We start from the raw sequence: 14,463 nt of genomic DNA, 5'->3' as shown, positions 1-14,463 counted from the left end.
GAGTACAGCATTCTGATCGTTGTTTGTCATTAATGCTGTCCCTGGTAATAAAACGACTCCATTTATGTTTGTCAAATGCCTGCATTATTAAATAGTATTTAGGGAAATGTAAATTACACAATTAAWGACCAAATTACATGTATGAAAATATTTGTATTGAATTTATTTGGGTAAAAGATATATAGGCCGAAAACAAAATGTACAATAGCACTTAAACATATTAATTAAAACACTTCCAATGTGGTCCTTGACAGTAAAAACAATATCATTGATTGATATCATTATCAAARTTAGGCCTATAGGCTACCTATTAATTCACCCAATATTCACAATTGCTCTCTTTGTAACTAATTTGGGTTTGGTTGTACATAGCCCATGCATTGAGGTATAGGCTACTGGAAAACATACCATAACATACCTTATGTCACCAATACAATTTATCCATCGAACATCATCTAATCAAACTGAAGAAAATGTACCGTATGACATAATGGTTAAATAAGACTAAACATAATTTGTTAAAAGGCTAACCATTTTTGACCATGTTAGCTGTCATTTAGTTAGATTAGTTCGAAACGCAATCACCATGCAGAACAGAGTCATATAGTATAGGACTCCATGTCTCGTAATATGTGACTACTTCTGTCAGTCACGCTGATCCRGTCAATTCAGTTGTGCTCACGAAACTTGGAAGTCCCCTGTTAGTGTCGGACACAACTGTTCAAGGTTTATGGTTGACATTTTTATTTATTGAAGAGATTTGCATTGCTATTGAAAGGGTCCGGAATCCCAGCAGAGAACGGGTATCCTGTCTGCTGGTCATATAGCCCTAATCCGGGTGCACCAGCAGTATTCGCAGCAGTAACGCCAGGTCCATGGTTAAGATAACTGACAAGTCTTCTCATCTCTTCAAGTGCTTGTGCCTGCATGAGTATGTAGTTTTTGGCGAGGAGCAAAGTGGCTATTTTTGATAACTTCCGTACGGATGGGCTGTGCGCGTAGGGGATCACCGACCGCAGTTCATCGAGCGCGTCGTTCAGGTCGTGCATCCTCCTCCTCTCTCGGGCGTTAATGTTGAGCCTCAGCACCTTCTGCTCTTTGTGTTTCTTACCTGCTGCGTCACATTTGGCCATTGATGCCATGAGCCTTTCCTCTGGAAAAAGCACCATGTCACTCCGACCAATGCCATCACTGTCATCATCCTGACTCTGCTCCCCACCACTGCTCTCCGCTGCTGCAGCGGTGTTCTTTAAAAATTCCCCGTACTTTACGCACAACGATTCGGATGGGAAGCCAAGTGTTCCCGCCCGACATCCGGCCATTGTTCCCGATTGTGAGTGCTCTTGATCAAAACGGATGGGTGATTGTCGGTCTCTTGGAGAGGGAGACAGTCCTATGCTAGAGCCCGATCTGAAAGAATCCATCCTTTTGCGTCCAAGCGCTGGATCTTTGTGAAGGTCTCGCCACTACAGCGTTCTGTGTGCGCAGTCCTGTTGAGTCAGTCGTTCTTGCCCTGGTTTCTGCCTGCCGCTTTAGTAAATCTTGATGTTACACTTGTCCTGTGACTGTTTAATATGACACAGTACCGTGCGCCCTTAGAGGTTCACCTTCACGAGATAGTGAAACACCACATTAGGAAAAGCATGAGCCAGGCAGTTTTCTACTTGATTAACTCCAGGCAGTAGTGAGACATTTATTTTATGGACCAAATCGAGAGACTACAACCCATGCGTAATAAGCTAGCTACATTGTGATGCCATTGCCCATCGTTTACGTTAATGTGCGCTGCCATGACAGGGTTGATGATCATGGTTGCATCCTGTGTCAATCATTGGTTTAAATCATAAAACAAATCAGTTGACTTGACTACTGTTTTAAATGCATAGTAAAGATGTGGCTTTGGGCAGCATAGCCCAGGTGTATGTTGGACTAGTCCATAGGCTACTGGTCTGTGCCTTTCTTTCAGGTAAAATAATATCCACACATCTGAGTTTATTTGGCTTGAACATGCAATATATTTCTGCCAAAGTATAATTTTGAAATTATTTGGAAAAGACAACATTTAGTAAAATATCAATTATTTTATAGTTCCAAATATCAAACAAAATCAACCAGACAAGGGCCATATTTCACAAGGAGTCCCTCTACCAGTTCAACTAAACAATTGATTATACCATAAGCTCCTCCCTTAGTGTAGAGCCCCAGTTATGAGACTTCTTAGCTACAGTGGATGGAACATAAAGTCTATAAGTCTATTCTTCTATACATTAACCATAATGGCACATTGACTTGATGCTCCTTGCTGCATGCTATTTTGGTACGGTATAGGACCTAGTGTTTCCTTATTCTTTTTGTCTGGATGTTACCTATTAGTTATACAATTTCATTAATAATAAAAACTATTATTACTTTTTCAGATTGGAGAGGTGAAGAGACTGCTGACCAGCAGTGGACATGTTACTGCCCTTGAAGGATAACGTAACTCTCAACTGTAACTACACTACCAGCATCTCCTGATCTCTTCTGGTACATCCAATTCACAAGGGACTCTCCTCAGTATGTCCACGTTTTGTCACATTCACAGGATACAGCAGGTGTAAAACAGTACAGTGAAATGCTTACTTGCAAGCTCTTTCCCAACAATGCAGAATAAATGTAATACAGATTACAGAAAAACAAGAAATGAGAAGAAAAAACCCCACAAGAGTGCAAGTTATGTACAGGTCAGTTCCAGTACCATTATATTACAATGTGCAGGGCTACTGAAGTGATCAAGGTAGGTACACGACATGACCAACAGTATGTAGACACCTGCTTGTCAAACATCATTCCAAAATCATGGGCATTAATATGGAGTTGGTCCCCCTTTTGATGCTATAACAGCCTCCACTCTTCTGGGAAGGCTTTCCACTAGATGTTGGAACATTGCTGCAGGGACGCTTCCATTCAGCCACGAGCATTAGTGAGGTCGGGCACTGGTGRAGGGCGATAAGGCCTAGCTCACAGTCAGCATTCAAATTCATCCCAAAGGTGTTCAATGGGGTTGAGGTCAGGGCTCTGTGCAGGTCAGTTAAGTTCTTCCACACCGATCTCGACAAACCATTTCTGTATGGACCTCGCTTTGTGCACGGGGGCTTTGTCATTCTGAACCTGGAAACGACCTTCCCCAAACTTCTGTCACAAAGTTGGAAGCACAGAAACATCTAGAATGTCATTGTATGCTGTAGCGTTATGATTTCCCTGAAACTAAGAGGCCTAGCCCGACCCATGAAAAACAGCCCTAGACCATTATTCCTCCACCACGAAACTTTACTGTTGGTGCTATGCATTCGGGAAGGTAGCGTTCTATTGGCATCCACCAAACCCAGATTCSTCCATTGGACTGCCAGATGGTGAAGCATGATTAATCACTCCAGAGAATGCGTTTCCACTGCTTCCAAAGTTCAATAGCGACAAGTTTTACACCTCTCCAGCCGACGCTTGGCATTGTTTATGATGACCTTAAGCTTGTGTGTGGCTGCTCAGACATGGAAACCCCATTTCATGAAGCTCCCGATGAACAGGTATTGTGCTGATGTTGCTTACAGAGCCAGTTTGGAACTCGGTAGTGAGTGTTGCAACCGAGGACAGACAATTTTTATGCGCTACATGCTTCATCACTCGGCAGTCCCGTTCTGTGAGCTTGTGTGGCCTAACACTTCGTGGCTCAGCCATTGTTGCTCCTAGATGTTTCCATTTCACAATAACAGCACTTAAGAGTTCACCGGAGCAGGGCAGAAATTTGACAAACTGACTTGTTGGAAAGGTGGGATCTTATGACAGTGCCATGTTGAAAGTCACTGAGCTCCTCAGTAATGCCATTCTACTGCCAATATTATGTCTATGGAGATTGCATGGCTGTGTGTTAGATTTTATAGACCTGCCAGCAACTGGTGTGGCTGAAATAGCCGAATCCACTAATTTGAAGGGGTGTCCACACACTTTTGTGTGTATATACAGTACCAGTCAAAAGTTTGGACACCTATTCATTCATTTATTTTATTTTACCCTTATTTTACCAGGTAAGTTGACTGAGAACACATTCTCATTTACAGCAAAGACCTGGGGAATAGTTACAGGGGAGAGGAGGGGGATGAATGAGCCAATTGTAAACTGGGGATGATTAGGTGACCGTGATGGTATGAAGGACAGATTGGGAATTTAGCCAGGACACCGGGTTTAACACCCCTACTCTTACAATAAGTGCCATGGGATCTTCAGTGACCACAGAATCAGGAAACCCGTTTAACGTCCCATCCGAAAGACGGCACCGTACACAGGGCAACATCCCCAATCACTGCCCTGGGAAATTGGGATATTTTTTTAGACCAGAGGAAAGGGGGCCTCCTACTGGCCCTCCCACACCACTTCCAGCAGCATCTGGTCTCCCATCCAGGGACCAACCAGGACCAACCCTGCCTAGTTTTTAGAAGAAAGCCAGCAGTGGGATGCAGGGTGATGTGCTGCTGGCTAATTCAAGGGTTTTTCTTTATTTTTACATTGTATAATAATAGTGAAGACATAACTGTTAAATAACTCATATGGAATCATGTAGTAACCAAAAAAGTGTTAAACAAATCAACATATTTATATTTGAGATTCTTCAAAGTAGCCACCCTTTGCCTTGTTGACAGCTTTGCACACTCTTGGCATTCTCTCAACCAGCTTCACCTGGAATGCTTTTCCAACAGTCTTGAAGGAGTTCCCACATATGCTGAGCACTTGTTGGCTGCTTTTCCTTCACTCTGCAGTCCAACTTATCCCAAACCATCTCAATTGGGTTATCACTCTCCTTCTTGATAAAATAGCCCTTACACTGCCTGGAGGTATGTTGGGTCATTGTCCTGTTGAAAGCAAATGATAGTCCCACTAAGCAAAATAAATAACAAACCTTGTATGAGTAGGTGTGTCAACTTTTGTTTATGTATGTACAGTTGAAGTCGGAAGTTTACATACACCCTAGCCAAATACATTTAAACTCAGTTTTTCACAATTCTTGACATTTAATCCTAGAAAGAAATCATTGTCTTAGATCAGTTAGGATCACCACTTTATTTTAATGTGAAATGTCAGAATAATAGTTGAGAGAATGATTTATTTCAGCTTGCATTTCTTTCATCACATTCCCAGTGGGTCAGAAGTTTACATACACTCAATTAGTWTTTGGTGGCATTGCCTTTAAATTGTTTATCGTGGGTCAAACGTTTTGGGTAGCCTTCCACAAGTTTCCCACAATAAGTTGGGTGAATTTTGGCCCATTCCTCCTGACAGAGCTGGTGTAACTGAGTCAGGTTTGTAGGCCTCCTTGCTCGCACATGCTTATGCCCACAAATTTTCTATAAGATTGAGGTCAGGGCTTTTGTGATGGCCACTCCAATACCTTGACTTTGTTGTCCTTAAGCCATTTTGCCACAACTTTGGAAGTATGCTTGGGGTCATTGTCCATTTGGAAGACCCATTTGCGACCAAGCTTTAACTTCCTGACTGATGTTGTCACGCCCTGACCTTAGAGAGCCTTTTTTATGTCTCTTTTTGGTTTGGTCAGGGTGTGATTTGGGTGGGCATTCTTTGTTCTTTATTTCTATGATTTATATTTCTATGTTTGGCCGGGTATGGTTCTCAATCAGGGACAGCTGTTATCGTTGTCTCTGATTGGGAATCATTCTTAGGCAGCCTTTTTTCCTTTTGGGATTGTGGGTAGTTAACTTTGTTAGTGGCACTATAGCCCTGTTTAGCTTCACGGTCGTTTCATTGTTTTCTTGTTTTGTTGGCGACATTTACTCAAATAAAATAAAATGTACGCTCACCACACTGCACCTTGGTCTCCTTCCAACAACGACCGTGACAGATGTCTTGAGATGTTGCTTCAATATATCCACATACGTTTCCTACCTCATGATGCCATCTATTTTGTGAAGTGCACCAGTCCTCCTGCAGCAAAGCACCCCACAACATGATGCTGCCACCCCCATGCTTCACGGTTGGGATGGTGTTCTTCGGCTCTAATGTACTCTTGTCCTCTTGCTTAGTTGTGCACCGGGGCTCCGACTCCTCTTTCTATTCTGGTTAGAGCCAGTTTGCGCTGTTCTGTGAAAGGAGTAGTACACAGCGTTGTACAAGATCTTCCCTTTCTTGGCAATTTCTCACATGGAATAGCCTTCATTTCTCAGAACAAGAATAGACTGACGAGTTTCAGAAGAAAGTTCTTTGTTTCTAGTCATTTTGAGCCTGTAATCGAACCCACAAATGCTGATGTTCCAGATACTCAACTAGTCTAAGAAGGCCAGGTTTATTGCTTCTTTAATCAAAACAACAGTTTTCAGCTGTGCTAACATAATTGCAAAAGGGTTTTATAATGATCAATTAGCCTTTTAAATGGTACACTTGATTAGCTTACACAACGTGCTATTGGAACACAGGAGTGATGGTTGCTGATAATGGGCCTCTGTACGCCTATGTAAAAATCAGCCGTTTCCAGTTACAATAGTCATTTACAACATTAACAATGTCTACACTGTATTTATCAATTTTATTTTAAATGGACAAAAAATGTTCTTTCATTTCAAAAACATAGACATTTCTAAGTGACCCCAAACTTGTTGTGTGTGTGTGTGTGTGTGTGTGTGTGTGTGTGTGTGTGTGTGTGTGTGTGTGTGTGTGTGTGTGTGTGTGTGTGTGTGTGTGTGTGTGTGTGTGTGTGTGTGTGTGTGTGTGTGTGTGTGTGTGTGTGTGTGTGTGTGTGTGTGTGTGTGTGTGTGTGTGTGTGTGTGTGTGTGTGTGTGTGTGTGTGTGTGTGTGTGTGTGTGTGTGTGTGTGTGTGTGTGTGTGTGTGTGTGTGTGTGTGTGTGTGTGTGTGTGTGTGTGTGTGTGTGTGTGTGTTGTATATATATACATGTAAACAGGGGTATAAAGGGTCTAGTAGCAGGATAAATAGTAATAACTGTTAAACTCTGGGTGGTTGTTTTGTACATTGTACTGGGTCCGGCGAGTTTGTGGGGAAAGTGACATCATTTGAATGCTACAGCCCTCTTCTTTTTGGAAATTGAACTCAAATCTTACTGCTGGCAATGTCATAAGAACCCCCCCCCCCCAATACAGGCCATAAATCATGCGCTATGGTCATATCCATAGAGTATGCAATGTAGGTCAAGTCACCAACAAGTGCAAACATTTCGTATGCATGGAAAGGGTACACCCTGGTGGCATTGTATAGCAATGTACACCTGAGCAAAAATATAAACACACCAAGTAAAGTGTTGGTCCCATGTTTCATGAGCTGAAATAAAATCCCATAACTTTCTATACGCACAAAAGCCTTATTTCTCTAAAATTGTATATCTGTCTGTAATAAAGCCATTTTGTGGGAAAAACTAATGGCTGAGCTTGGCGCCCCAGTGGGTGGGCCTGGCACCCAAGTAATGACAAAGAGAAAACCGGTTAACATTTTTGCAAATTTATTAAAAATAAAAAACATACCTTATTTACATAAGTATTCAGACCCTTTGCTATAAGAATCATATTGAGCTCAGGTGCATCCTGTTTCCATTGATCATCCTTCAGTGTTTCTATAACTTGATTGGACATGATTTGGAAAGGCACATACCTGTCTATATAAGGTCCCACAGTTGACAGTGCATGTCAGAGCAAAAACCAAAGCCGTGATGTTGAAGGAATTGTCGGTTGAGCTCCGAGACAGGATTGTGTCGAGGCACAGATCTGGAAAGGTACGAAAAAATGTCTGCAGCATTGAAGGACCCCAACAACACAGTGGCCTCCATCATTCTTAAACGGAAGAAGTTTGGAACCACCAAGACTCCTACAGCTGGCTGCCCGTCCAAACTGAGCAATTGGGGAGGAAAAGGCCTTGGTCAGGGAGGTGAACAAGAACCCGATGGTCACTCTGATAGTGCTCCAGAGTTCCTCTGTGGAGATGGGAGAACCTTCCAGAAGGACAACCATCTCAGCAGCACTCCACCAATCAGGCCTTTATGGTAGAGTGGCCAGACGGAAGCCACTCCTTAGTAAAAGGCACATGACAGCCCGCTTGAAGTTTGCCAAAAGACACCTAAAGGACTCTGACCATGAGAAACAAGATTCTCTGGTCTGATGAAAACCAAGATCAAACTCTTTGGCCTGAGTGCCAAGTGCCACGTCTGGAGGAAACCTGGCACCATCCCTACGGTGAAGCATGGTGGTGGCAGCATCATGCTGTGGGGATGTTTTTCAGCAGCAGGGACTGGGAGACTAGTCAGGTTTGAGGGAAAGATGAACGGAGCAAAGTACGAGGGACCTTGATGAAAACTTTCCAGAGCGCTCAGGACCTCAGACTGGGGCGAAGGTTCACCTTCCAACAGGACAATGGCCCTAAGCACACAGCCAAGACACCGCAGGAGTTGCTTCGGGACAAGTCTCTGAATGTCCTTGAGTGGGCCGGACTTGAACCCGGTCGAACATCTCTGGAGAGACCTGAAAATAGCTGTATAGCAACACTTCCCATCCAACCTGACAGAGTTTAAGAGGATCTGCAGAGAAGAATGGGAGAAACTCCCCAAATACAGGTGTGCCAAACTTGTAGCGTCATATTCAAGAAAACTTGAGGCTGTAATCACTGCCAAAGGTGCTTCAACAAAGTACCGAGTATTTCTGTTTTTTATAAATTAGCAAAACATTTCTAAACCTGTTTTTTCTCTGTCATTATGGAGAATTGTGTGTAGATTGGGGGGGYAACCGATTTAATCCATTTTAGAATAAGGCTGTAACCTAACAAAGTGGAAAAAGTCAAGGGGTCTGAATACATTCTGAATGCACTGTATATCGGTTGATAGGTAGAGACTTCAGCTTTCTCCTGATATGTATATCAGTCCTGTAAAACAAAATTATTCCTGTAACACAAAAAATGACGTTTCACAAGCCCTGCGCTTTTAAAATGGATGTGTTCCTATGGGAATTTGAGCATGTTTAGAGCAACAATATTAGGTAAGATCAGACTATTTATTTTTTTCATTTAAAAACMTTCAAATCTCAAAACATTTGACAATTAATAAATTAATCAGCCATACTCAAGGTCCTAAATTATATCATAACCGGCATCGATAAAATACAGTACTGTGCAGCCATCTTCATCGACCTAGCCAAGGCTTTCAACTCTGTCAATCACCGCATGCTTATCGGCAGACTCAATAGCCTTGGCTTCTCAAATGACTGCCTTGCATGGTTCACCAACTACTTCTCAGACAGAGTTCAGTGTGTCAAATCGGAGGGCCTGTTGTCCAGACCTCAGACCTCTGGACCTCTGGCAGTCTATGGGGGTGCCACAGGGTTCAATTCTCGGGCCGACTCTTTTCTCTGTATATATCAATGATATCGCTCTTGCTGCTGGTGATTCTCTGATCCACCTCTACGCAGACGACACCATTCTGTATACATCTGGCCCTTCTTTGGACACTGTGCTAACAAACCTCCAAACGAGCTTCAACGCCATGCAACACTCCTTCCGTGGCCTCCAACTGCTCTTAAATGCTAGTAAAACTATGTGCATGCTCTTCAACCGATTGCTGCCCGCACCCTCCCGCCCGACTAGCATCACTACTCTGGATGGTTCTGACCTAGAATATGTGGACAACTACAAATACCTAGGTGTCTGGTTAGACTGTAAACTCTCCTTCCAGACTCACATTAAACATCTCTAATCCAAAATGAAATCTAGAATCAGCTTCCTATTTTGCAACAAAGCCTCCTTCACTCATGCTGCCAAACATACCCTCCTAAAACTGACTATCCTACCGATCCTTGTCTTCGGCGATGTCATTTACAAAACAGCCCCCAACACTCTACTCAGCAAACTGGATGTAGTCTATCACTGTGCCATCCGTTTTGTCACCAAAGCCCCATATACTACCTACCACTGCGACCTGTATGCTCTCGTTGGCTGGCTACATATCCGTCGCCAAACCCACTAGCTCCAGGTCATCTATAAGTCTTTGCTCAGTAAAGCCCTGCCTTATCTCAGCTCACTGGTCACCATAGCAACACACACCCATAGCACGAGCTCCAGCAGGTATCTCTCACTGGTCATCCCCAAAGCCAACACTTCCTTTGGCCGCCGTTCCTTCCAGTTCTCTGCTGCCAATGACTGGAACGAATTGCAAAAATCTCTGAAGCCGGAGACTTATATCTCCCTCTCTAATTTTAAGCATCAGCTGTCAGAGCAGCTTACCGATCACTGTACCTGTACACAGCCAATGTGTAAATAGCACACCCAACTACCTCATACCCATATTATTACTTACCCTCTTGCTCTATTGCACCCCAGTATCTCTACTTGCACATCATCAACTGCACATCTATCACTCCAGTATTAATGATAATTTGTAATTATTTTCTCCTCAATGGCCTATTCATTGCCTACCTCCCTACTCTTCTACATTTGCACACACTGTATGTAGATTTTTCTATTTTTCTTTTCTATTGTGTTATTGACTGTACATTTGTTTGTGTAACTCTGTTGTTGTTTTTGTCGCACTGCTTTGCTTTATCTTGGCCAGGTTGCAGTTGTAAATGAGAACTTGTTCTCAACTGGCCTACCTGGTTAAATAAAGGTGAAATAAAAAATTAAATGTGTACACTTCAGTTTTTGGGGGCCTGCTGTATCTTGGGCTCTGTAATAGTCACATTGTTTCTGACACCTTTATCAGAATCCCGCAGTTTTACATTTTTAACAGTACTAAGCATGTGTTTGTAGGTCTTAGTTTTGAAACCAAAATGTACTTTGAGGGTAGCATACAATATTATGCGTAGTTTAGAAAATGCCACCATAGGGTGTCAGGGTTGAACAGGATAATAAATTGAGCAGCAGCGTAATGGTAATGGTAATCATCAGTATAGCAGCAGCTTATGTTGTGAGTAGGTGTGTGTATGTATGTGGCATCAGTAGTGTGTGTGCGAGGGCATGTAAGTACTGTAAGTGTGTATGCGCGTGATAAGTGTCTGTTGGTGTGTGTGTCTAAGTGGGTAGAAAGCTGTGGATGATTCAGTGCAGGTAGGCAGTGTGGAGAGTCTTTAGGAGCACAGTGAGCTATTCAACAGTCTTATGGCCAGGGGAAAGAAGCTGTCTCGGAGCGATAGAAGGGATTGTTATTCAGAAGAGCAATAGCAATGAGTTCAAGAGGTTTGATTCCAGGCACATTCAGCTCCATCCCCTTGACGATCCAGAGGCTGCAGCTGTCTGACTGCTATCTACTATGCACCAAGGCTCACTGTGACAACAGGAGATTCAGTCAATGTACAAAATACAAAAGGGTAGTGTTGTTCAGACAGTCACAAGCTTCTCAATGTTTGACAAGGCCCAAAAAGAGACAAGGATTTCTTAGTTGCATCATGGCACGTAGCCTTCTGTACATCCATGGTTTCACTCTTCTCCCACCCAACTCATAGTAGCAGGCATGGAACCCAGGCTGAGGAATTGACTGATTCTTGCTGTATTTTGTTATGGTATGATAATACTATTTTCCTTATTCGTTTACTGCCTTTGCTCCCATCCTTTTTCTACAAACATTTCAGTATAATAGTACCAGTTTTAATTTCATACGTTTTTTATACCCTCCATCTTGCTTTATTATTCTCTCCCCTAATACAATTGTGTATTACATTATTTTTCAGAATGCACAGGAGAAGGCTCAAGCCACCAGGTTTGATCCTCAGTGTAAGATTGCCATGCGGACATTCCTAATTCTCAGGGAGGACAGGTCACACTGGGCTGTCAATTTGAGACTTACGATATTACAAATCTCAGCCTGGTCTGGTACAAGCATGAAGTAAATGACTCCCCAAAGTGTATGTTGGGCTGTGTTTCCTTTTTGAAGTATAAGTGCCACTGAGTTTGAGGAGAGATTTGATGCCCATCTCGATGAATGGGAATCAAAGTCCCCTTGACTATCTAGAGGCTGCAGCTGTCTGACTCTGCTGTGTACTACTGTGCTCTGAGGCCAACTGTGACAACAGGATATACAATCCCCTTACAAAAACTATTTGATAGTGTGATATAAGGCTTAGAGAGCCTAGTGTAAGCTCCTCAATGCTTCTTAAGGCAGAGTTGAAGCACACAAAGAAGTGGTTTCACAAGCCCATGACAGAATTGTTTGCTCTCTACTTACCTACCCATCTTACAGTAAACTTGGAATCTTGGCTGAAGAATCTTTTGATTCTTGCTGCATTTTGTTGTTGTATGATAACTATTTTATTAATTTGCTTACTGCCATTTGATCCCTTTCTATCGTTATGAAAAAGAGAGAAAGTTGCACACGATATGCTCCCAATGATAATGGATATAAAACATCAAACACTTAATTTCTTGAAACATCTCTGTAGAATGCAGAGTAGACAATGTGCCAGAGCCAAAAGAAGATAAGACTGCTACTGAAGGAGGACAAATAACACCTGACTGTCATTACGAAACCGACGATGCAAGTCCATTTCTGTTCTGGTAAAAACAAGGAGCAAATGACTACCCCAAGTTTGTGCTTATGCGGTTCAAATTTGGAACTGGGGACAATGCCACTGACGTCAAATAGAGATTTTATGCCAATCTAGATGCCAAGACACAATTAGCCCCCTTGACGATCCAGAAGCTGCAGGTGTCTGACTCCGCTGTGTACTACTGTGCTCTGAGGCGCACTGAGACAACAGGATATACAGTCCCCTTACAAAAACATACTGTAGGCCTACACAATGAATGACAATGAATCTACTCCTGTATAACACAGTCAGTGGCGAGTTTATCATGTAAATATTGGTGGGGAAACCCCCCAATTTTTTTTGTTGATGCATGCCAGCAAAGCCACTACACAACACTAAACAATACATTAATTGCACTATAACGGTGATAAACAGTGCCCACAAACTGTTAGGGCCTACATAAAGCTGTCCAAACAGCAGAGTCCTAACAGCAGTCCCAACACCTTACCACCGCTACACCTGGCTATCAGCGGAGCCTTGTCTGGCAGCGAAACAGTTCATTCCGCCTCATTTACTGCCTTTAAAAAAACATCGCTTTTATGGCTGACTTTCGGAAACATATGTGGTTTCTACTGACAATTGAGATGTACAAACTATGGAATAAGGGGGAGATGAGCGTATAAGAGGTAATCAGTAATTTAGATTGATATTAATGAGCGAGCTAGGATGGACGTAGTCAATATAACTATTTGTTCAGCACTTTTAAAATGTACAGCGACAGAATTCAGAACATGGCCTGTTCTTTCAGTATTCTCCCTGTACACCAAGTCAGAACCGTAGGATAAATAAAGGGGGAATATAATCAGACAATGAAAGCTTTTACAATATTTGATGATTACATTTCTCTAAAACAGGTTATAGGCTACATGTGCACCACCAAGTCAGAAGTGTAGGCGAAATTAAGAGTTGGAAAAGGGATCAAATGATTAGGGTAAGGCACATGGGCTACTAACAGCTTACTACACAACATACACTTAGTATTACGTTCTTAGCTACAGCCATGTTTAGGTAAGTTACTTTCTAAATGTAATCTGTTAGTTACCTGTGAAATTGTAATCAGTAACGTTAGCTTTTGGATTACCCAAATTAATCTGATTATTCAGGTACTTTTAGATTACTTTCCCCTTGAGGCATTAGAATAAGACAAAATGTATGTTACCAATTGAATGACATCTATTGCAGGATAAATCAATGTTAAAGTTAACATAGCTGGCCATATATGGATGTTAAATGTTGCTTTATGGGTTGGTTATGTAGGCTTCTTCTAACCCATCGCTTTCTACTACATATAATAATACAATTAAATTATCTTTACATTAAAAACCAAAGTCTATCAGAATTCCAGTCATTCCAATAAATGTTATACCCCTTGATCTTGAAGAATAGGATTTAGAAATATGGAAGTATAGATTAGCCAATTGTTTTATCTGAGCATAACCCCAAAATTAAGGACTTATTAGCCAGCCCTACTCTCTTGATTATGATTTTGTTGTCATGGAGGACTGATTGGGCTCATTGAGTTGAAAAATAAATGCTGCGCTCATGGAATGGCATGCTTTGAGCACTACTGAAAAGTGCTAATTACATGTGAAAAATGAATGCCATATGCTACGTTTGTTATAGTCCTATTGTTTACCTTTTTGTTGGTGAGACGTTGATATCTTGATAATATGCAGCTGTTTAAAGGGCAAATCCACAGATGAAACAATAACAAAACGTTCGCCCTGCCTCTGTTTTGGTAAAAAGCTGAGGGATGGGCCTGGAGAAATGTAAGATTAATAGAGAGCTATGGATGCGAGGACTGACCATCCATGATAGCAAAATTATTATTTCAACCATGTTATGAAGCTATACAGTGTTTGCTTACATTTACAATGTTTACAAAATATTTTGGGGTCTCATGGAGTGTGA

General features: G+C 42.0%; 1 protein-coding gene across 1 annotated transcript; it reads right to left on the bottom strand.

Annotated features, from left to right (window-relative positions):
- Positions 1 to 288: 288 nt before the first annotated feature.
- On the bottom strand, positions 289 to 1,527 carry LOC111979271 (class E basic helix-loop-helix protein 22-like). The gene has a single exon (XM_024009694.2). The coding sequence runs from the start codon at positions 1,422 to 1,424 to the stop codon at positions 744 to 746; it is 681 nt and encodes a 226-aa protein (XP_023865462.1). The 5' UTR covers positions 1,425 to 1,527; the 3' UTR covers positions 289 to 743.
- Positions 1,528 to 14,463: the final 12,936 nt, after the last annotated feature.

The sequence above is a fragment of the Salvelinus sp. IW2-2015 genome, linkage group LG19 (assembly GCF_002910315.2).
Source record: "Salvelinus sp. IW2-2015 linkage group LG19, ASM291031v2, whole genome shotgun sequence".
In the NCBI taxonomy this organism is placed as follows: Eukaryota; Metazoa; Chordata; class Actinopteri; order Salmoniformes; family Salmonidae; genus Salvelinus; species Salvelinus sp. IW2-2015.
Note: the sequence above shows the minus strand (reverse complement) of the source record. Positions and strands in the feature narration are given on the sequence as shown.